Here is a 25302-nt window from a genome sequence, read left to right as displayed (position 1 = left end):
CCAATGTCATATGAATAAATATCAGATGTACCGCAGCATATGTATCTACGGGCTATAATGTCGGAGATAACATATTCAACTTTTAAAACTGCAGTATGGTAGTAACAGTAGACCCTGATCTGGAGTTATATCCTGTCAAATACGTGCAGAGGAAGGTGCGTCGATGTAAAGCATTCATTGGCACTGCGAAGAACATGGTATGTGATTTGTGTAGGTTTAATTTTTCATAAATTACTGGCATATTTCAGGTACTGTCCGATATTTTTTTGTTTGCTTTTTGCTCTACTTACCTTCTCTCTCTCTCTCTCTCTCTCTCTCTCTCTCTCTATCTCTTTTGCCTGTGATTGTTTTCTGTGTAGCGATATTTGTCTTTCCTTACTTCTCTGCGCCATCTCACCCCATCTTTAGGTTGAAAATAAAGATATGGATTATAATAGTGTTGTGGGGTAAGGAGTTGCCTGGATATGAACATAGCATTATCATTGCATTATAGTAAACGTTTGTTGTACGTCATCATTTTCCTTTATTCTCGTTGTTAGAGAGTCAGCAGCAAATCACTCGTAAATTCCATCTTAATTCTACAACATTACTTATTAAGCTAATTTACCATTTCCCCCAACTTAGAGTGACATCCGCTCACTTGATATAATGCTGCCAACTTCTTCCTTAGGTTATTCTACGCTGAGTAACAAGACTGATGGTTTCCTGTAACCCAGGAAATTATTTGCAATGCTGAGTGGTAACCATATAACAAAATAACGGGGTGTTGTTGGACCTACTAGGGTGCCCCTGATAACTGGGTGTAGAGACGCAAATGCAGCATCCATCCATAAATCAAACCTCCACAGCGAGGCGCAGTCCTCCGCACGGGAACATCGGTTTACTGCACGGGCTAACCCTATAGGGGCGATTGCTTGCCTGTGGTTGATGGGGCTGATTTACAGTGACAACTATATGCAAATATGCTGTGATATTGTGAAACGCTCGATTACATGATAAAGACCGCTTATATAGGCCACAGTAAACCTAAAATGTCGTGCTGGTCATATAAGTGCTGTCATGATGATGACGGTGATGTGGTGGTGGAGTGGTGATGGTGATGGTGGAAAATTAGAGGTGATTATAAAGCCCAATAAATCTAAACCGATTATCTTATTAGGTAGATGATGATGAGGAGGAGGACTTAGTAAGTTAACGATGATGGTGCTGATGGTGTGATGGAAAGAGTTATCTGGAGATGAGTATTTGCCCTTCCTGGAGATGAATTTAGTCCTCAATAACGCTAAGCAAATTACTATCGTGTACAGATGAGTGCGGTGACGACAACGTGGAGTGTCCGTACTGGGCGGTGGAGGGTGAGTGTGACCTTAACCCTCGCTGGATGAAGCCACACTGCCGCAGGTCCTGTCTCAGATGTGGTGAGTCTTAATTCTTTTATCATGGGTCTAATAGAAAAAAAAAAAAAATGGTTGGACAGAGAAGGGCCTGTGGGGGGAAAGGAAAGATAGATTATAGGTGCATAATCGAAGTTATTTGCATTCTTCAGGTAATGCAATCGTTCCTTCTCTGTTTCCCTCCTGACTCACTTTAACATCACTCCTTCTCTCCCTTTCTTCCTCCCAGGACATAATCGTTTGAAGCATCTGACCACTACTGCGAGGTACTCAATTCTTTGAGTTCAATCCCTGAACCTGTTATTCTTTGCATTTGACAGCCACTGTTAATGAGGTAGTCTAAATCAGGGACTTTCAGAGTGCTAAGTCATTCCGAACTCTGTCCCACACCAGTATTTTGTTGGTTACCATGCTTGTAACAGTCGTGGATTATTTTTACTCCAGTGTCGAACTGTGATATAGAGTAACGGCATGTGCCATTGAAATTACTAAAATATTACTTAGAAGAATCATAACCATTAGGTTTGATCTCCCTCATATTAATAATTTTAGAATTTATTATTGCAGACTCGATACCAAAGAGTCAGACCTTCACAACTACTCCGAGCATAAATTTTATTTGGTTTATTGGACCTTGTAGCTGATCTCTTACATGCATGAAGGCCTGCCCATTATTTATCATTTGCATCAATTTGTACTGACTGTCCTTGTATAATCTTCAATTTAATATTTTGCAAATTTAAGCATTTAACACATTGCCAAGAGACTTGCACATGTGCATTAAAGGGACAGTCCTGAATAGGAGAACATCCCATGCTTGTTTACCAAAGAGTAGTACTTGTTTCGTCCATTCTGTGTTAATGTTTGAGAATGAACTATATTGTGCCAACCCCTATCTGCTGGGTAACGTGTATACATGTCACAATTGGACTGCTACGGGGCCGCCGGATGGTGGCTACAAGCATCTTCCAGCCACTGTTTGAACCTGTAACCATTTTCTCTCATTACCATAGGGTAGGGAGGTTCTCAAAGTAGCCCTCTGATGTGCAGTCCAGTTTGTACACAGCATTGTGACAGAGCGGTGCGATGTCTACTTGAGCCTTCTCGTCCGATTCCATCCCCTCACCCACCAGGCCGACTGCATCATCTTGCCCCACCAAAGTTCAGCCCTTACCAGCGGGGAAAGGGCTTAGTGACAGTGCCATAGCTCATGCCCTGGAGGAAACTGTGTCCTCCATGAGTATGAATGATGAGACACTCTGAAGGAGGGGAAAGCTACAATGTAGAAAGTGAAGTATCGTGACCTCTGTCTCCAACCCTCTCTGAAACGCCTGAAAAGCCACTACAATTGCTACAGAAGGAAGGCAGGGCCTAGAAGAGTGACGAATTCACGTCAGAGAAGGAGTTGAATGACCCTGGCCATGGAGAAAGCGAGGGAGATGGTGAAGGTCATCTCTTACACAAATGTCGTTGCTGCATCTCGCCATCACTCTTGCGGCCAGTTCGCCACGGTCTCTCCCTCCAGCATCCCTCGTCACCACAACCCAGCATTATCTCCCCAGTGTGGCCCATCACATGTGGCCCAACCAAACCCTTCGCCTGTGGAAATTTCCACTCTGCCCACATATGGTGTGGCTGGGCCACCAGCATTTCCTGAGGGAAGGCCCATGTCAGGTGATTCTTAACTCCCTATTCTCCCCCACCCTGCCTCTCCTTCCCCTTCCCCCTCTGCCCGTGGCCGCCCTCGTGGGCGTGCACGTGGGTGATGGCGTGCAGGACTTGGTGTGAAAAGACGTGCTGGCCAGAAATCACAGCCAAGGCTCCCTAGTGCTGGGAAAGTGGATGCTTTAGTGTGGGAGAAGGGGGCAGGATTCGAGCCCTCTGTGCCAGCCTTTGATGCAGAAGGAGCAGGTCTGCAGTTTGGTGAACTCTTGCCCGGACTCAGGACTATGATGTCCTTTTCCAAGGCAGTCTTCACCATTGCCATAATCCAGTACCTTGTTGCCAAGATAAGCTATCACCAGGCCATAAGTGTGTGCTGGCTGAAGGTTTCGGCCAGCAAGAGTATAAAAATGAAGGATTGGGTGCCAGTGCAGGTGGGGGAGTTATTTGTGTGGCTTGCCTTGACCATGATGATGGCCCACGTGAGAAAACATGTGCTCCATGATGATTGGTCCATAGACGAACTTGCCTTGGAACCTGTCTTTGGGAACCTGTCTTTGGAATATATATGGCCCTTGATAGATACCTGGCCATATTATGGTTCTTGCATTCCAACAGGAATCATGGGCCAGCACCCACAGGTTACGGAAAATAAGGTCCATTCTGACCATGCTCAAGGAGACTTTTGCAAGGCTTTTCCGACCGTTTCAGACATTGGTTATCAACGAGTCACATGTGTTGTTCTGGGGCTGTTTAGCATTTATTCAGTATATTCCCTCAAAGTGTCACTGTTTTAGACTGAAGTTCTTTGTCCTATGTGGCAGAAACTGGATATGTGCTTGATGTAATAGTTTATTGAGCAACAGATGTTTCCCTGGGAAAACTGAGAAAGATTCCCTCCTAACCTGGAAATGTGATAACAGGTTAGCCATTATGTGGCACGACAAGTGTAAGGTTAACGTGTTGACCACAGTTCATAAGAGGGTTATGGAGGACACAGGCAGGACAGACTTCAAGACCAGGGAACCCGTGTTCAAGCCAGATGCTGTCAACGACTACAACATCAACAAGCGGCTCATTGAAAAGTTGGACATGCAGATAGGGGAAGTTGACTGCCTCCGTAAATCCCGTTGGTGGAACAAGAAGGCATTCTTACACCTTGATATTGCTGTCCTGAACAGTTACGTACTCTTCAAGCAGATTTGGCGAAGGAATCTTTCTCTATGAGAGTTCGAGAAAGAGTTAGCACACTAGCTACTTGCACAGTATGCAACTGCACAGTGGACAGTTGGGAGGCGGGGGATATACCAGGCAGTGACTGCAGACAGGCTGCGCTGTGCTCAGTAGCTCAGTATTATCAGCATCATAGTTTTGTTGACATAGGTCGTACAGTACACCTGTAGGTCGACCAGTCTACAGGCACTGCCATGTGTGCAGCAAGACAAAATGCCACTCCCCCACATGGATGGAAACCCCATACCAGTGTGATGACTGCAGGTCCTGCTATGTCTTAAGTGCTTCTTTGAGTATCACTCTGAACGGGATTATTGAGATGTGTGGGAAAGTGTAATAATTGAACAGGTGTGCACAATTTTTTTTTTTGGGGGGGGGTTTATGAGGAAGGGGAATATGATTTTTTTTATGATAATGTGATGCCATTGCTAACAATACCTTGAGTAACCCTACCTGATGTATGAAAGAAAACCAAGAGTGCACGTAAGAAAATGGCTTTATTGGGCAAACTATAGTTTCTTTTCACTTACTCATGAAATATACATATTTGTGAGCTGAAGTACAAATATTATAAGGTGTGTAGAACATAAGTAATATTTTCACGATGCTTAAGAATAGTAGAAAAAAGACAAAATTTATGTACAAGTGCATACCTCATACTGAACTGTACTGCATGCAGTATGTTGAGCAAAGATGTTTTAGGTGCAATAGTTTGTTGGGTAGAACAAGATATTTTTTCCATATTTACTCTTGAAATATTTGGGAAGATGTGATATGAAGCATATTAGCCTGCTCCGTCCAGACCGATTTTCTACCACTGACCCCCCCCCCCCACAATCCTGACAGATTATGGAAACTTTTTCTTTTTTTTTGGCTCAAACCTCTGCTTTTGGTGAGCAACATCGAAAATTTGTAGAGAAATCGCTCACCTAATGTTTAAAATACTGGATACAGGTAACAGTACCCCTTACCTTACTGTGTTTTCTATGAGGCAGGCTCCAGAGAAAACGAGTTCTATGGGAAGGGTAACTATTCCACACCACTTATAAATGGAATTTATTTATTTATTTGGTACGAACTTATATGTAGTACAAGAGTATATTCGTTTTCACACAGTAATATAGGCGATATAAGCATTGTTTCACTCATCAAACACATCAACATACCTTACCTTTTTTGGCAACATTGCCTGATCATCATTACTGACTGTTTCTTCCTCTAATGCTACGTAAACTTTGTCCTCCACATTGTCATCGATTGGGGAATCATTCTGGCGTTGAATTTTATACTGTGGCGCGACATGTTTTTACTGGCCAGGTCACTGGTAACAGGTGAATTGCCAAGACAATGGCGTGCGGGGGGGGAGGTCATGCGAGGTAAGGGATTGTCCATGCCTGGCATCTGGTAGAGGAAGGTGTCCCGTGCATACGTACCAAAAATCACGCTTGAAATTTGAAAAATGTGCAAATGACGGACCTTGCAATTGTGGCACGTTTGTATACGTCAATGGGAGTCACAGTGACAAAACGTTCAGACGTATATACATGTCAATGGGAGTCGGCAGGTTAGTGAACCGAAGTACAAATAGTATTAGTTGTTGGGAGCATAAGTAATATTTTCACGAGCCTACAAAAAGTAGAAAAATGCCAAAATTTACATACAAGTGCATTATTCATACTCAACCTTACTGCTTTCAAAATGCTGAACAACTATTTTTTCACGTGCAATAAACTGTATTTGTGTTATGAAGTATATTATAAGTGCTGTTGAACATACATTTTAGGGTAAGTAGTATAACTGATGCCTGAAAAAAAATAAAGAAAAGCATAAAGTGTAAGTTTTCCCACACACCTATGGGGCATAGTGCCACTCTGTTATGGCTGGTAAACCATTGGTGAGCCACATGGACAGGGTGATGACTCACTTTTATGTTGTGTGTAAAGAAAAATGGAACGAAGGGTGGAAAAGTTTAGGTGTTTGCAAAGGACTGCCGGGCAGTATTACAATCATCACTCTGGTCAGTTCTTCCAGTACTAGCCAGGCTCTCCAAGGCTGCTACCAGCAGTGCACACTCAACGGCTCCCCATCAAAACACCGAAAGCTGCTTCTCTTCTACTCATCCTTACTCATCAACGGAACAAGCTAGAGACCTGGGGATGGTTTCATTTGCAAGAAGAGTTGGTGAGCAATTTGAATTTGAATTTATTTCTCTAACCTTGATACTTTTCCTGATATTAAGGTTTGAAAAAGAGCTACTTTGCCAGGAATGACCATAGTGACAGAACACCCGACTAAAACTATGCCTGGCATTTAGGTGTTAACCCGCCCCATCCCGACGTTTTTGGACCTTTTTTTTTTTGGCTCAAACATCCGCTTTTGGTGAGAAACATCGAAAATTCATAGAGAAATCGCTCACCTGAGGTTTAAAATACGCGATTTAGGTACGAGTACTTCCTTACCTGACTGGGTTTTCTAACAGGCTGGCACCAAAGAAAACGAGTTCTATGGGAGCGTAACTATTTTATCCACTCATAAACAGTATTTATTTATTTACTTGGTACGAATTTATATGTAGTACAAGAGTATATTGGTTTTTAAACAGTAATATAGGCTTCATAAGCATTGTTTCACTCACTAACTCATCACCATTCATGACTTTTTTCCCACATTACCTGATCATCATTTCTGACTGTTTCTTCCTCTAATGCTATGTAAACTTTGTCCTCCACATTGTCATCGATTAGGGAATCACTCTGGCCCTGAATGTCTTTATTGGTCAGGTCACTGGTAACAGGTGAATTGCCGAGACAGTGGCGTGCAGAGGGGGGGAGAGGTTATGCAGTGTAAGGCATTGTTCCTGCTTGGCATCTCATAGAGGAATAGAGGAAGGTGTCCCGTGTATACGTGCCAAAAATCATTCACGAAATCACTCGCGAAAATTGAAAATTGTGCAAATTAGGGACCTTGCAATGTTGCCACGTTAATTCAAGTCGCCGGGACGGCGCGGGTTAACGGAATTAAATACGATAACTCAAATTCAGTGGCTGCCGAATTAATTCAGGAACTGCTTATTAGCCTGCTTTATTTTTAATATCCTTAAAGTATCCGGTGCCACAGCATGACAGGTCAAAAGATCTACCGCAGTTTCAGATAACAGAGGGGCAGGAGAAAATGCGTGCAGCCACAACCGAGTCACAGGGGTACGAGTGTTCACCCAAGAAGGACACAGGGAGGCAACGCACCACGTGGCTGGAAGTCCCTCTGAACCAGAACCGCCACACCACCCATATCACTGATCAAGCCACCAGTACCAGCAGCAGCAAGGGCTCATCAATTTAGTGCTTGCTAGAGACAGCTTGGCCACGCAGAAGGAGTTCCAGTGTTCCAGTGTGTTTGCTAGACGCGGCACCCTCAAGCTTGCTAGAGGCAGCTTGGCAACACAGAAGGAGTTCCAGACCATGCACCCCCCAGAGTCCATCAGGCTTCCCCAGTGTGACATTGAAGCTGGAGCCAATCCCCCCCCCCCCACACACACATCCCCTCCCACAGGTAGTAAATGCCCTCCTACCCCTGGAAAAGGAATCCCGGCCTGGTCACATAACCTTGTTGTCCCGATTGTCTCGGGTCCCTTCTAATTTCACTGCTAGACCCACCCTGGGCACAAATCACACAACCCCATTGCCAGATTAAGAGAGAGAAAGAGTCATTCGTCGGGCCTTCACATTTCTTGAGCCACGGTCATAGCCCATCTTCCCCTTAGCCTTATCATCACTAATTCACCATACTGCAACACCTGTACAGACAGAGTTAAACCCTGGCCCCCTGCCTTCTCCAGAGAATACCTCGGCAGTGAGTGTAGGTGTAATGCTAGGTGTTTTAGGGTCAGCTTCCCATCCCTCTAATGCCTAGTGTGTACCTGGGTTCTCTTTCTAGACCAGAGCTTAGACAAATAAGAGAGAGGAAGGACACAAAAACTCAAGGCAACAACCTTAAATGTGCATTACTAAATTCTACAGTGGAACGGGCCATTGTCACAAATACAGGTATACTGGACAATCATAATTCTTAGACCTTGATATGGGGTGTTAGTATCACGCAGGGTACTACTCAGGACAAGGTCGGGGAAGGTGAATAGCGCTTAGGGCAGAGAGGTTATGCCCTATTGTTGCAGGAAGTCTAGATTCTGTGGCACTATTTCACTGCGGATAATTATTTCTATAACACTGGGGCCTACGTATGATCTTAATGTGGTGCGGCATCACTATTTGGTAGTGTGTTCACTGTGATAGACCCGTATTTCACTGCCTTGCAGTGTTCACTGTTTCACTGTTACCTTGCTCATTCCACCACTCTTTTATCCTGTTACTGATGCTTTTCTCACTGACTTCCTTTATTCTTTTAACTCACTGTTCTGCCTTTACATCACAATGTCACGGACACTGTGCTTTCACTGTCACTCACTTTCGGGTCTGGGCATTGTGGCGTTCAGGTACAAGGGAGGTGGAGGTGACTCAGCCTCACTACTGACAGGGCTGAGTTCCGCCAGGGGGCTCTGTGTTCAGGGGCCATGGGATCACATGTAGGGGCGTCCTCTCTCGTCCGGGGCTGCTGGTGGCGAAGGGTCCCATGCTTTCAGGGCTTGGGGTGGGAGTCTGGCCCTCAGGGCTGGGGCTGAATAGCTGCCTGAACTTCTCGCTCATGTGCCTGACAGAGGACGAAGATCTGCAGCGTCGGGGTGTATGGAGGTCCCACCCGGGGGGCCTGGGGATGGTCTGGAGGTCCCAAGGGCTGCGGTCCCCGGCGGTCGGGGATGCTGTCAGGAGGGGGCTGTGGCGTTGGCCCACATCAGGGTAAATCAGGCGAGTCCTATCAGGAACCGGCTGCAGGGAGAAGAGCCTGGTGGTAGTCATGGGGCCTCTCCAGTACTCCTCTAGACTGAGGGCTTCCTCTGGGTCATAGCTTGGTGGGCAGGAGTCAGCACCTGATGGAGGAGCTGCTACTGGCCGTCTCCTACCATAGGGCCTGGCTACTGTCCGTGTCCTTCTAGGGGCGTGGCTACCAGCCGTTGCTAATGCCCAACTACTGGCCATGGCCTGGGGGAGGGAGTGGCTACAGGCCGACTCAGGGGCACCTTCGGAGAGGCTACTGGCCATCTCCTGATGAAGAAAGGAGTGGCTACCGGCCGTCTCCTGGTTACGTCCAGAGTGGCTGCAGGCCATCTCCTGTAGGAGGGTCAAGCGGCTACAGGCCGTCTCTCGAGGGGCACCTTCAGAGCGGCTACTGGCCGTCTCCTGACGAAGGTGGGAGTGGCTACCAGCCATCTCTTGGTTACCTCCGGAGCGGCTGCAGGCCGTCTCCTGTAGGAGGGTTGAGCGGCTACCAGCCGTCTCAGGGATGCTGACTGGAGCTAGAGTAACAGCTCCACCCCGGGGTTGTCGGTGGTTGGCCCGCCCGTAAGGCAGTCTTGCTTTCCTGCTATGGTGGCGGCAGGCAAGCTCTGGGTCGTTGGGGTGCACGGCCGAGGCGGACTTACGTCCCTGTTCCCCGCAGTCCAGTCGCGCTGTATATGCTCCTCTGTGGGCTCCTTCTGGGGCTGTTGGGTTGCCCTCAGTGATACTGTACTGCATTTTAGTAAGCGTCATATCAGGGACATCTCCCTCCAGATTTCCCCCTCCCCAATTACCCTTCACCATAATTGGCCATTTCCTCCAGACAGACCTCTCAGTCTCTGATATAAAACTGTGTAAAACCTAGTGTCATAAAAAAAATCTTTTACCTTGCCATCTGGAGTTTCTATGTTTTCCCTGTACTCTTTAGGTGTATTGAATCCTGCTTTGATGTTCCTCCCTGCTTAGAAGAACCCCACTGGACTAGGAAAATCCTAGTATAACACTGGTGGCTAGCAGTGATTCTAAATACTGAGGGAAGGCAAGACAGAGAGTCGGCCAACAAGGTAAACAGTACACAGATGCCAACACGGCAGCAATGAGGCCTCACATTCTCATCCCCAAAATTGATCTCGACCTGTACGATATCACCACCTATATGGAAATGGTCAAGCCAGTGTTGGACTTCATTTATCACAAGGATCATGGTATTACTATCCCACTTGGGGGAATCAGTTGCCCTCGTAGGCAGGAAAGTTAACACAGTCCTTCCATGAGCAGAATTCAAACAAATTGTTATCAACAATGTCCAACCATCCCTCGGGGCAATCATCTCATTGTCACAACTTAACAATGTAAAGTTCAAGGGAGGCCTGGACACTACCCTAGCGGATTTGCCAAAACTCATAATGTCCGCATATGCCCAGCTTACGGAGAAACAGCGTAACCAGCACGTTTTAGCCTACCTGACACGTGTCCTACCCAGTGTTGTATGGGAACATTTCACCATCCACGATACCCAATGGTTCGACAGAGACATAGTAACAATCTGACGGCTGTTAGCAGTACACACAGAGAGACTGAAGGCAATCGGGGTTGTGCACTGCATCTCAACCCAGCCAAATTGTAAGATTGAAGAGCAGCAAGGTACAAACCGCCCCCTCTATCCTCGTATGTCTCCATCTCCACAGGATAAACCGTCACAGCAAAATAATTTAATCTTGATTAACCTTTGGGAGTTCAAGGCGTGCAGTGCGTCTTGTGCCCAGCTGACATGCAGGAGCAATTTAAGGCCTGACGGAACCGACCGAATAGATGGGGCCCACCTTCACCACCCCATACCATTCCATGTCGTGTAGCCAACAATGGAGCCCATGCAGAAAACACACAGATAGAACTCGAGGGCAAAATGGAGCCAACTGCTCTCCTCAACAAAGACGAGATACTCCTAGAAGAGAAGAACACTTCTGAAGCTGGGCTGGATTTTTAGACCCTCCCCCGTCAGTTCTGGCACTGGTGGGGGCAACCAGTAACCAGCTCAAAATGCCAGTCTATACAAAGATCAAGCTCCAAGGAGTCCCTGTCCAGCTCCTGGTGGACACAGGTGCCACACGTTCCTGCCTGTACATGCAGTATTACCATAAAAATCAGGCAGCCTTCCAGCCCTTCCAACCCTCATCTACTGACCTCATTGGGGCAGCTGATGAGCCATTGACCTCTGATGGGAGAAATCCGCCCTCTCATAGTAATGACCCCAGAACCTTCTGCCCATGCTAACCACCCATTTATAGTGCTCAACTCCTAGTGTACAGCATACCTGGGGCTGGACCTACTACAGAAACTGGGAGCCACCATAGAACTGCCAGAACAGACAGCTCTGATTCGGGGGCCACCCACATACAGCCAGCCTGCACACAGTGGAACAGGCCCTCACAAAAAAAAAAAAAAAAAAAAACACCACCATGCCCCCATACCACCAGGCCTGGGTACTGCTGAATACCTTGGTCCAGCAACCACTGCAACGTCCTCCCTTTTGGCCTGTGTAATGGGCTGGCCACTTTCTCTCACCTCATCAAGTCAGTATTGCCAGGGCTCACCTGGGAGACGTGCTTCACTTACCTGGACAATGTGATTGTATTCAGTCGCACCTGGAAGGAACACCTCGAGTCCTTAGGCCAGTTGCTGCACCACATACAGACAGTGGGGCTTAAACTCAAACCATCTAAATGTGACCTTGCCCGAGAGTCCGTCACTTTCCTCGGCCACATCATCTCACGTGAAGGGCTCATCCCAGATCCAGATAAGTTGAAAGCCATCGCAGAAATCACCCCACCTACAGACCTCAGAGAAGTCCATGCCTTCCTTGGCCTAGCCTTCTACTACAGGCGATTCTTCTGAAATTTTGCCTCCATCACAGAACCCCTACACAACAACAAAAAAAGGAGAGGATTTCCAATGGACTACCCTGAAGCTGGAAGCCTACAAGGCACTTAGGCACTACCTCACCACAGCGCCAGTAGTCGCCTTCCCGGATTATACCCAGCCTTTTTGAGTATACACCGATATCTCCTTAGTCAGGATTGGTGCCATCCTCGCGCAAGTCTAGGAGGGCAGGGAACACATCATAGCATGCACCAGTAGGACACTGACATCACCAGAAGTCAACTACACCACCACGAAAAGCAAGTGCCATGTCGTGGTCTGGGCACTGAAGCACTTCCGATCCTACCTGCTGGGCACCTCACTCACCATCATCACCGACCACCAATCCCTACAGTGGCTGCAATGATCCCAGACTACCCATGCCCTCTTAGTACAGTGGAGGGAAGCCTTAGGGGAGTTCAATTTTGACATCTCATATCACCCCGGCAAACTCCACATTAACGCTGATGCCTTGTCGAGGCTTCCCCCTAATTCACTCCTTGTAATGCAGAAAATGGGACACAGCACATCACAGAACACTCTAATGCGACAGTGGGAGACTACCCAAAAACCAGCATGGATGCCCCACCATATCTTTACCAAGCTGGCAAGGGTAGGAGACCACCTCTATACCCACTCTGGCCATGTCATAGTGGACCCAGTAGAAGTGGATAACCTCCCAACCCACCTTCACCATGGGAATGGGATCCATTTTGGGCGGCAAAAGTTGTTACAAACTTTTAGAGACATGCATTGGATGCCACATCCTTCAGATGCCGCCAGACAAGTCATAGAAGTTTGTAGGGCCTGTGCCCTAGGGAAGGACATCTCTCGAACCCCGAGACCCACCGGACACTCAACAGCCACCCAACCCTGGTAGCTGCTGGCCCTGGACATCATGGGTCATTTTACATCGAAAATTGGGGTCCGATTTGCAATTACCTTTACAAGCAAAAATTCCAAATTTCTCACCTGCTCCGCCAAGTCCCTCTCCGCCACTATTGTGGCGGAGGCTCTTATCACTGTCATATTTCCTACTTCGGCCTTCTGCAGGCCTTCCATTTGAATAATGCCCTGGAATTCTCAGGCCAAGTCTGGGAACAACTGTCCCAGCTGTTTGGGTACCACCTCTCCCACTCCTTTCCTTACCACCCGTAGGGAAACACCATTTGTGAGAGAAGCCACCAGAACCTTGCTAACCAACTTCAAACCCGGCTAGTTACCCTGGATACTGAGGACTGGCCCTCCCAAGTGAAAATCATACAATGGAGGATGAACACCTTCCGCTAAGCAGATGGTATCACGCCCCATGAACTCATCTTTGGAGAGCTCCCACTACTACTCCCATTTTGGCACTTAGCCCTGCCATTTAGCAGCTCCACCACCCGAGATCCACTCTCGCACTTCAAGAATCGGCTCTGCCACATGCAATCTTGCCAGGAGTTACCGAAGGACGAGATTCCACCAGACAACCCCCATCAAGTAGGCCAGAGAGTCATGGTTGCTAGGTTGCCCCTAAACAACAAGTTGCAATCCAACTTCTTGGGCCCTTTTGATATTACATGTGTGTCAAAGTATTACCAGGTCATCGTTGACTTTCGTGGCGAAGCCAGGGTCAACTGCAACCAGCATGTAAAATAATACAACCCATGTCTGAACATCCAGACAAACATTAAGCCTAGCAAAGTGAAAAACCCTTATGTCACCCAACACCGTCGCCAACCGACCCTGTTCCCCACACACACCCTCAACTTTTCACCCTGTCCCTCCCCACCTGGAGCCACTGCTACCCCACTCACTGCCTCCCCATCTGCCCCATCTACTCCGCCGACATCTAGTCCTACGACTCCCCTGCCATTAGGTTGCCGCCTCTGTCTATCTCACCCCCAACCAGCTCTCCTATTCAACAAAACCCCAGTCACCCACCCACACCAACTAGTCCCAGATCCCCAACCCTATGCTCCCTGCCAACCACCCCCTCACCCCATCCCTCCCCCAAAACTACTCCCTCACCCCACCCCTCCCTTAACCCCCCTAGCACCATCTCATCCCCGTCTCAACTCACCACCACTCCACCCTGCTCTGTGCTCCCATCCAGGGGTTTTCCCCCCCCCCTGCCACACATTCCACCCCACCTGCCTCCTCACGGCCCCCACGGACTTCTTCAGTCCCATCTCCATCCCCTCATAGACCCAACTCAACCTCCAGCTCCACGTCCTCCTTCTCTCAATTGATCAACTGATGGAGTCGCATTCCAATCTTCACCAGATCAGGCCAGCAATCGTGACCCCTAGACAGATACAGCCCCACAACACCACCACATCTCGCAACCCCATCCATGGCATCTCCACCATTCCCCACCGACACTTCCCCACCCCGCACAACATCACAACCCACAGAAATCCAATCCCTCACAAACTCATACTTGCACCCACCCCACTATGCCAATACCTCCTCTCCTCCTAGCAGTACTTTCGTGCCTGCTTCCATGGATGAGGAGTCAAACTCCATGTCAAAGGTCACCATCCAACTCCCTGTCTGGACTACAGCCACTACCATCGCCACCAGTTCCTTGCTCCAGCCACAGCCGAACCAAATCAGCATGTTCATCTGATATGCCTTCTGGGTCTTGCAAGATGGGCAACAAAGAAGAATTCAGAGGCCCCAGCACTTGCCCTGGTTGTTAGCCAGCTATCCCCACCCCAGCTTCGTCATCCTCATCGAAGACCCCACCAGAGAACCCGATGAGCGATCCTGCTCCTGGTACTGCCTCCTCCACAAGCTCAAACCAACCACCATCACCAGCTGAGAGCAAATATTCTACCTCCTGCCATGAGTATGTGGCTTACAAGATGATGGCGGTGGTAACATACCCGGGGCCTCAACACGACAGGTCAAAAGTTTTACCGCAGTTCTGGCAAAAAAGGGGGTAGGAGAAAATGTGTGCAGCCACAATCGAGTCATGGGGGTACGAGTGTCCGCCCAAGAAGGACACAGGGAGCTGGCACACCCTGCAGCTGTAAGTCTCTCTAGCCCGGAACCTCCACACCGCCCATATCGCCAATTGAGCCACTGGTACCAGCAGCGGCAAGGGCTCGTCAACTTGGTGCTCGCTAGAGGCAGCTTGGCCACATAGAATGAGTTCCAGTGTTCCAGTGTGCTTACTAGATGCGGCACGCTCAAGCTAGCTAGAGGCGACTTGGCCATACAGAAGGGGCTCCAGTGTTCCAGTGTGGTTGCTAGATGCGGCTCTTCCGAGCTTGCTAGGGGTGGCTCGGCAATGCAGAAGGAGTTCCAGATCACACACTTGCCGGAGTCCAGCAGGCTTCACCAACGTGATGCTGAAAGCTGGAGCCAGTCCCCCCCCCCCACACACATACACCTCCCCTCCCACAGGTAGAAAGTGCCTCCTATCCCTGGAAAAGGAATCCTAGGCCTGGCATTATAAACTTGTTTTCCCGACTGTCTCAAGTTCCTTCTAACTTCACCGCTAGACCCACTTTGGGCACAAATCACACAATCGTATTGCCAGACTAAAAGGGAGAAAGAGCCAAACGTCAGACCTCCACTTTTCCGGAGCCAGGGTCGTAGCCTAGCTCGCCCTTAGCCTTATCACCACTAATTCACCACACTACAACACCCGTACAAACGTAGAGTTAAATCCCGACCCTCTTCCTTTTCCAAAGAATACCCGGGCAGTGAGTGCAAGTGTCATCCAGGACATCTCCCTACAGATTTCCCCCTCCCCAATTACCTTTATCCCCGATTGGCCATTTCCTCCAGACAGATCTCACGATCTCGGATATAAAACCGTGTGCAACACCTAGTGTCATAATAAATCTTTTGCCTTGTCATCTGGAGTTTCTGTGTTTACCCTGTATTGTATCGATTCCTGCTTTGGTTTTCCTCCCAGTTTAGAACCCCACTGGACTAGGAAAATCGTAGTATAACAGTCCTATCCTAGTAACCCCAACAGATAAAAAAATTGCTCTCTCTCTCTCTCTCTCTCTCTCTCTCTCTCTCTCTCTATATATATATATATATATATATATATATATATATATATATATATATTGTTCTATCATTTTCTATCAATTAATGTACCAAGGGAATTAATGGCTTGCACTGGCGCGCCAGAAAGAAAAAAAAAATCCTAGTTACTTTTTTTGCTACTGTTATAACTTTGACACGACCTTTTGATTTGTATTTATGACGAAATTACATTACCTGGCCAAGTTTTGCAAAAAGTTGCCACCTTAATGTTTATCTAAAATATGAAAACCGTAGACACAAAATGTATGTACATTTTAATATCGATAGTTTGCATCATTTAATGTACTGCACATACGGACAAGGGGATATTAATGTATATATAATGTAGACGGAAGAAGTACCAAGTCTCCAGTGGCATTTAGAATCATGTATGGTCCTTCGATTTTTGGAAGGAATGGTAAATAAATCATAAAACATGTACCAATTGAAGATCAGGTAAGCTTCTATTTGAGCCCCTGAATGAGAAAGTGATTTCAGAAGCCTAACTTTTTTTCAGTCCGATGATATAACTAGATTTATTCTTGCTACCAGATGAATTTACCATTTAGAACACTCATACTGAAGGGGGTTAATGAAGACTGTATCATCATCCAGATCAGTCTCCCCTGAGTTGAACAAAATCGTCGGAATAAAGAATAATAGAAGTTGTGGAAGCAATGAAGAAAGTCAAATTGGGGAAAAACCCAGGAATTGATGGAGTGTGTGGTGAAATGCTGAACTATGGGGGAGAGATAGTAGTAAGAATGGATGTGGAAGATGTGCAGATTGGCCTAGGAGGAAGGGAGAGTCCCGGAGGATTGGAAGTCATGTATAATTATTCCCTTGTACAAAGGAAAAGGGGAAAAAGAAGTGTGTGGTAATCATAGGGGCATTTGTCTTCTTAGTGTAATAGGAAAAGTGTATGGTAGGATACTTATTGACAGAGTCAGGGAAATAACAGAGGAATTAGTTGGACAAGAACAGGGAGGCTTTAGGAAGGGAAGAGTTTGTGTAGATCAGATATTCATTCTTAGATCTTCAGTGGAAAAGTTTCTAGAGAAGGGAGAGAAGGTGTATGTGGCTTTCATGGATTTGGAGAAAGCATGACAGGTGGATAGACAAGGACTGTGGAAAGTACTAAGAATGTATGGAGTAGATGGGAAGTTGTTGAATGCTGTGAAGAGTATGTATGATGGTGCTAAGGCTGCAGTGCATGTGGATGGTGAACTGAGTGAAGTTTTCTCTTTGAAGGTTGTTTTGAAACAGGGATGTGTCATGTCTCCATGGTTGTTCAATCTGTGCATGGATGGGGTAATAAAAGAGGTGCGAGGTAGGGTAGTGGATGTTGGAGTGGCCCTGGTGAGAGAGGGTAGTGTTTGGAAACTCCCTGTACTGTTGTTTGCAGATGATACTGTGTTGTTGAGTGAACACGAAGGGGAGCTGCAAGGCTTGGTGGATGAGTTTGGAAGAGTGTGTAAGAAACGGAATCTAAAGATGAATGTAGGGAAGAGTAAAGTGATGGTCCTTGAGAGAGGTGAAGTCAGTGAATGTACAGTGAGGTTGGATGGTGAGGAAATGGAAAATGTGAGTACGTTTAAGTACTTGGGTAATGTGATGAGTAAGGATGGAAGTTTGGAGGATGAAGTGCTTGAAAGGGTACAACAAGGAAGAAAGTTTGCTAGTTCCTTGAATGCAGTGATAAGAAACAGGGAAGTGAACATAGAAGTGAAAAAGTTACTACATGACAGTATTGTGATACCAACTCTAACGTATGGAAGTGAAGCTTGGACGTTGCTGGAAGGACACAAGTCAAGAGTGACAGCAGTGGAAATGAGTTATTTAAGAGGAGCATGTGGAGTCACATGGAGAGACAGGCTGACAAATGAGGATATAAAGGAGCGTTGTGGTGTGGATTTGAATGTGATAGGATGCGTTAGGAGGAACACATTGAGGTGGTTTGGCCATGTGGAGAGGATGAAGAGTGAGAGACTGACGAGGAGAATGTATGTGAGTGAGGTGGAGGGGGGGAGAGGGAGGGGAAGGCCGAGGATGAGATGGAGGGATGGAGTGGAGGGGTATATGAGAGAGGGGGGTGTGAGTTGGGAGCTGGGCAGTGAAATGGCGGGGGATAGGGCGACGTGGAGGCGATTTATTTGTGGCCACCCCGTATGGAATTGAGGCGTCTGGCAATAGATAGATGAACAGACAATTTATGTCCTCAGGGTGAAGGAATCAAGCTCACTTAGCAGCTCACGCTCTACGCTAACCTGTAATTGTCTTTTTCTGTTTTTTCTCTCGTTGTATATATCAAGGTATATCATACGAATCAAACAAATACTGGACTTTAAAACCTTCGTTAATCCTCTCAATGGTCTGGTAAGCGAACAGTAACCACATCCGCCTGCACCGAGGGCTAGCGAAAAGTGAGCTATGTTTTATCCCACCATGGGGACGGTCGCCTATGACTGATGGAAACAAACGTCAACTGGCGGTATTTTGGCAAATATTAAATTTCAGAAAACTAAGGCAATGGTAAGCTTCAAGAAAGCAGTATTTTTACTCAAAAAGACGATGCGAATGTAGATCTGAAAGCTAATTCCACTGAACTCATTAGTAATATTACGAAATAACTGTGTAGAGATTGCCAGATGGAAGCCCAATGGACGAATATGCAAAATAGCCCGTCAAAAGTATTCATTTATGGGTGTGATATTTTTTTTTCAACGACTAATTTGTTGACTTTAATGGTCTATAGTTTTGCTAGCTCGTAAGTTTATCCAAACATACAGAATCGTCAAAATAGCCATATTACTTCTTCAGGTCTAGGACCGGGTTAGGGCTCAACAGCTATAAGGTAGCAGACGACACTCTGAAAGTCGCTCGTTCTCGGTGTTTCCATCACTACTTATTAACTACATCTGTGTATCTTATCTGATCCTGTGTACTTTGCCCACAGTGTGTGAGGTAGCGTCGCCCATATGAAGTACTGTTTCCGAATCTTTTACGTACTGTACCTCTGCAATTTTATGTTTCCGTTCATAGGATGGGAAAGGAGTACTATACTGATACACCAGTCACAAATCTCTCCCACACCTCCCTCCCTCTGCGTCCCCACTCACTACCTATACGTCTCCCTCACTCGCTTCTCTCTCCATTCTCATACCACATACATCACCTTCCCCGCTGTCAAATTATATTCTTCCCCCTCCCTCCCTACCCATTCTCACACAACTTACATCTCCTCCCTGCCTCCCCACTCTCACACCATTAAAATACCACCGATATTTCCCTCTCTCCCTCAGTATTTTCACACCACGTACGAGAATGACGTAATCAAACATCCAGTCCTACCCCATTCGAGGTGTAGGGACCCAACACGAGAGTATCATAGTCTATTAATGATAAAGGTTAGGTGACCGGCAGACTCCCCTTTGTAGCATTACATGAATAGTGTCACTAGAAATATTTTCTTTTCCCACCTCCGTCACGCTGGATGGAGCTCTTCATCACATTTTATTCCTGACTCTTTTTTCTTGACTGCAAATTGTAGTGCCAAGAAATTCCTTTAATTTGCAATAATAGAACCTTCAGATCTCAGTCGGAGACTAAAATTACCATCAAATGTAGAACTTCAGAGAATCGTTTTTGCTCTGATAATAAGTTGCTAGTGACCCTTAGCCATTTTAGTTTTCTGTTAACAATTTCAAACTTCAGAGAAAACGTAGGTGTGCATCTGTATGTATGTAGCGCGTTGATAAACTATTTTCATTATCCAGGCTGCATTTTTGTAAATTGCATAGCCATCATTAACAAAGGGACATTTCTTAAGGCATATTAGCCTACAGTGCTTGAAAATAAGCATCCAGCGCAAATTTAAGCATTTTAATGCCACTGAAAAATTCATGATATTTATCTAGATTCTAGATATATGTTATGTTTCATCAAAAGTGACCAATTACTGTGATTCCAAAACTGACTGGAGATCCAGGGATCTTGCTCACCTGAATTCCTGCTTTCCATTCCCCAGACTATACGAGGCGGTGCGAAGATGACAACAACGACTGCGAGTTTTGGGCGGAAAATGATCAATGCACCGAGAACAGCGTCTGGATGGCAGCACATTGCCGCCGGGCATGTGGATACTGCGGTAGGGCACGACCTAATGAGGAGGGGGGGGGGGTCGACTTATTTGATGCTTAAAAAATAATAAGGTATGCATTCACACTCATAAAGGGGCGAGTGAGAACAGAAATCAGAGTGGCACAAACTTGAAATGTAATTCTCACCCCATCTGGGGGATTTATGAAGGTGAGAACCTGGGGTTTTGTGTAAAGATATTATGATGACAGTTTACATTATTGTGGGTTAGCATCTACAGAACTAAATGTCTGAGACTTACATTATTTCATTTTATATCATCACGTATCCCTTCCTCATACTTGCCTTCCTCGTCTCCCTCACCTTCTCTCTGTACTTTGCCCACTTATCTGTACAAACTGTTTTTATAATCCTGTTCAGAACTTTCCAACCTTTTCCAGAGTGGATCATCCTTGGCAAGCTCTTCCATGAAGTGGGACATCCATTTATGAGGCAGATAAAGCAAGCATCCATAAAAAAAAAGAAAAAAAGTCACATTTGTGGCTCAACCCTGTCTCTAGTGAACGGGCTTCATGATATTGACCATTTCCCCGCTACTTCAGAGTTTAAAACTTATGCCTATCCATCCCCTGTCAGGGAAAGAATAGTATGAGTGCTGAGGGGTGGGGGGGGGGTAAATTATCACACTTCACACTCTGACGACAACAGTGTACTTGAAAGTGGACTTTTTCTCTAATCTGTTCAGTACCTTTTTATTATCTGTTTCCCATTTCCTTATCCCAGTTTCATAGTGAAGAGGAAATATTTTTTATCATTATTTTATTAATATTTTTGAGTCCAAAACGTAAATACAGTAGTATACACAGCTATTTTAGATGACTGTGTTACCAGATTTTGATATCGTACCGATGGAAGATAGTAAAGTGAGGTAAGAGCAAATGAAAGAGTATTAAAACTGCCATCAAACGATCCTAGTGTGGTGGGTCACCCTTGGGCAAACCCAGCCAGCCTGTTCACCCCTATCCATAGTTTGAGTCACCCTGGACGAAAATCACTGATCCAAATAATTCAACTGATCTTGGGTAGTCTCTCCTGCCTCTGCCTGTCCCTCCCTCTTCTTCCCAGAATGCCTCACCTTTCCCCTTTTCCCCTTTGACTCTCCTTATTCCTTTTTGTCCTCCTTTACTCTCCTCTTACTCTTTGCCTACTTGCCCTCATGCCTGACTCCACCTTCCAGATCGGTGCGGTGACGCGAACTTGGGATGTGTGCGGTGGGCGACGTTAGGGGAGTGCCATCACAACACACCCTACATGGCCATGTTCTGTCGCAAAGCCTGTGGATTTTGCGGTCAGAACACTTTTATAGTTTTCAGCTTGTGTCTCTTTAATCTCAACCACAATTGTATTTTTATTTATTTATTAGTGATATTCAGGTTGGAGTTAGAAATAGTTTTCATTAACCCATTTAGTATGACGACTTTTCAAAAAAATTAATATTGTTTGCGTCAGTCTCTTTTATTCATATTAGGAGAGACCTTTGGTAGTAAAATGCAGTATAATGTCACGAAGGGGAACCTAACACCCCCAGAAGGAGCCCACCGAGGAGCATATACAGCACGCCTGGACTCCGGGCAACAAGGACATAAGTCCGCCCGGGCAGTGCGCCTCAATGACCCGGAACTCGCCTGCCGTCACCATAGCAGGAATACGAGACTACCATCCGGGCGAGCTGACCATCAACACCCACGGGGTGGACCTGTTACTCCAGCTCCAGTCAGCACCCCTGAGAAGGCCAGTAGTCGCTCAACCCTCCTACAGGAGATGGCCTGCAGCCACTCTGGAGGTAAACTGGAGGTGGCCAGTAGCCGCTCCTGCCTTCGTCAGGAGACGACCTGTAGCCACTTTGAAGGTGCCCCTAGAGAGACAGTCTGAAGCCGCTCAACCCTCCTACAGGAGACGGCCTGCAGCTGCTCCAGAGGGAACCAGAAGACGGCCAGTAGCTGCTCCCACCTTTGTCAGGAGACGACCTGTAGCCGCTCTGAAGGTGCCCCTGAGTCGGCCTGTAGCTGTTCCCTCCCCCAGGCCACAGCCAGTAGCTGGGCCTTAGTGACGGCCGGTAGCTGCGGCCTCAAAAGGCCACGGCCAGTAGCCGGGCCCTACAGCAGGAGACGGTCGGTAGCCGCTCCTCCGTCAGGTGCTGACTCCTGTTCACCAACCTACGACTCAGAGGGAGCCTCCAGCTTGAAGGAGTACTGGAGAGACCCCCGTGACTACCACCGGGCTCTTCTCCCTGCAGCCGGATCCTGAGAGGACTCATCTAACAGACCCCGACATAGGCTGACGCCGCAGTCCCCTCCTGATGGCGTCTCTGAACACCGGGGACCGCAGCCCTTGGGACCTCCAGACTGCCCCCAGGACCCCCGGGCAGGACCTTCCTACGCCAAGCCCCCGGAGATCTTCGTCCTCTGTCAGGTGCCTGAGTGAGAAGTTCAGGCAGCTATTCGGCCCCAGCCCCGAGGGCCAGACTCCTGCCCCAAGCCCCCAAAGTTCAGGACCCTTCGCCACCAGCAGCCCCGGATGAGAGAGGACGCCCCTATGCATGATCCCATGGCCCCTGAACACGAAGGCTCCCGGCGGAACCCAGCCCTGTCAGTAGTGAGGTTGAGTCACCTCCGTTGCCCTTGTACCTGACCACCACAATGTCCAGACCCGAAAGGAGAGACAGTGAAAGCACAGTGTCCGTGACATAGTGAAGTAAAGGCAGAACAGTGAATTAACTGTATAAAGGAAGTCAGTGAGAAAAGCATCAGTGACAATATAAAAGAGTGGTGGAATAAGTAAGGTAACAGTGAAACAGTGAACACGGCAAAGCAGTGAAATACAGGTCTATCACAGTGAATACGCAACCAAATAATAACGCCACACCACTCTAAGATCATACACAGGCCCTAGTGTTAAAGTAATAATTACCCACAGTGAGATACTACCGCCAATTATAAAACTTGGACTTCCTGCAATAATAGTGCATAACCTCTCTGCCCTAAGTGTTATTTACCTTACCTGACCTTGACCTGAGTAGTATCCTGCACAATACTAACGACCCATATCTAAGCCTGAGAACTATAATCGTCCAGTATATCTGTATTCGTGACATCTACCTGTTCCGCTGTAGAATTTAGTAATCCACATGTAAGGTTGTTGCCTTCAGTTTTTCTGCCCTGCCTCTCTCCTATTTGTCTAAACTCTGGTCTTGAAAGAGAACCCAGATACACATTAGGCGTTAGAGGGCTGGGAAGCTGACCCTAAAATACCTAGCATTACACTGGTGGACAGCTGTAGTTCTTGACTTGGGCATACAAGAGAGGTAATCAGGAAATACCGGAATAATGGCAACCAAACTGCATGTGCAATTACCTAAATTTGACCCTGAACAGTATGATATTCACACATACCTGGCAATTATTAAACCTTTGCTAGATATCGGGTTCGAGGATGACAAGCAAAAAATTGCAGTCACACTCCCGCTAGTGGGCAAAGCGGCAGTGGATAGCCTATAGCACCCAAGATCATTCCGGGGCTCACATGGCAGAGTTTCACGAAACTCTTGATTCAAGCCATCACTCCATCACTAGGGAAAGTGGTGGCGCTATCCCACTTGGATAGTCTAACCTTTGATGGCAATTTGGATGATACCCTAGTCCAGGCTAGACGCCTGGTCACCGCTGCCTACCCGGAGGCAGATGATGAAAAACGGGAGCAACACACCTTTAATACTCTCCTGAGAGTGCTCCCCAGCATGGTCAAGGAGCACTTTACAATCCATGACCCTACCGGAGACATGGATAAGGATATCCAACTGATATGCCGCCTTCTGACCTCCTGCCCTGCACCCCAGCAAATCAACGTGGTAAAAAGGTTTCCCATGAATATTCTGGCTCCCCCAGTCAAACCACGTCCGCCTATGCCCCACACCAGCCTCACCCCAGCACCCAGCCTGCTTAGGGCGCACCCCACTCACTGGTGTCCCAGGCACAGGGAGAACCCCAACCTCATTCTGGTGAATCCCTGGGAGTTCTCTGCTTGCAGCTCCAGGTGACCACTGCATGATATCAGGGACCAATTAAAAGCTGCCAGACGGAAAACCACCACCCCAGGCCAACGTAAAGTTTCCTCCCTAGAGGACGAACCTGCACCTGCGGAGGAGACCGAACCCAGGGAACAGGAGCTGGAGGAAGAAGTAAGAGACCCCAGGCAGTTAGATTTTTAGGACCGTCCCTGCACCTTCCCACAGTGGCGGGGGCCACTTCTGCCAAATACCGTCCCCCAGCTTACCACAATATGTAGCTGAACAGGGTGAAAGTCAGACTTTTGGTCAACACGGGAGCGGCCAGATCATGCCTTTACAGCCACTACTTCTCCGGTCACAAGTTGACCTTTGACCCGCTATTCCTGATGGCTACTCACCTTGTGGACGCGGGGGATGGCCCCCTGACGATCCGTGGGGAAACATGGGTCCTGCGCGTTGACACCCATCAGACGGCGTCGACACAGCATAAGTCCATCATATTCGACTCTTCGTGCCACAATTACGATGGATATCTGGGGCTGGACCTGTTGTGGAAGTTAGGAGCCACCATTGATCACTGCAACAGACAGCTCAAGTTCCAGAAATGACCCGACCCCCCCCTCCCACTTGGGCCATCTGCACCTGCATGCCACAGCCCCAGCTGGAAGACCCCATGCACCCCCTTCTCCCCCCCTGACCTCCCTCCCCTCCCCCCTCCCCCCCTCTTTTCCCACCACCATTTCCTCCGCTGTCACCAATCCCCCCCACCACGAAGCCTGGGTGCCCCTCAACCGGCCCTCAGGTACCTTCATCCTGTTCTCCCCATTCCTGCTGCCCGGAACCCTCTCGGCCTGCCTCCTGGCCCCAACCTTCCTTCCCCCTCATCACACGGCAGTCCGGATTGCCAACCTTGCCCCCTCACCCCTCACTCTCCCTAAAAGGCTTATAATTGGAGAGATGGAGGAAGCTGAGCCCTGCGTCCCCTCCCCCTCCCGCTCCCCTGCCCCTC

General features: G+C 47.5%; 1 protein-coding gene across 1 annotated transcript in view; it reads left to right on the top strand.

The window, feature by feature from the left end:
• Positions 1 to 24494, top strand: part of LOC145404599 (uncharacterized) — an 85397-nt gene extending 60903 nt beyond the window's left edge. The window contains exons 16-20 of the mRNA XM_080276117.1: positions 1308 to 1418; positions 20157 to 20276; positions 21465 to 21575; positions 21756 to 21917; positions 24355 to 24494. Of these exons, the coding sequence (XP_080132243.1) occupies positions 1308 to 1418; positions 20157 to 20276; positions 21465 to 21575; positions 21756 to 21917; positions 24355 to 24494 (644 nt within the window). The remainder of the gene's footprint in view (positions 1 to 1307; positions 1419 to 20156; positions 20277 to 21464; positions 21576 to 21755; positions 21918 to 24354) is intronic.
• Positions 24495 to 25302: the final 808 nt, after the last annotated feature.

This window comes from Coenobita brevimanus, chromosome 64 (assembly GCF_032717465.1).
Source record: "Coenobita brevimanus isolate Jiangsu-jjx chromosome 64, ASM3271746v2, whole genome shotgun sequence".
Classification (NCBI taxonomy): domain Eukaryota; kingdom Metazoa; phylum Arthropoda; class Malacostraca; order Decapoda; family Coenobitidae; genus Coenobita; species Coenobita brevimanus.
The sequence above is the reverse complement of the archived record's forward strand: the minus strand, read 5'-3'. Positions and strand labels throughout refer to the sequence as shown.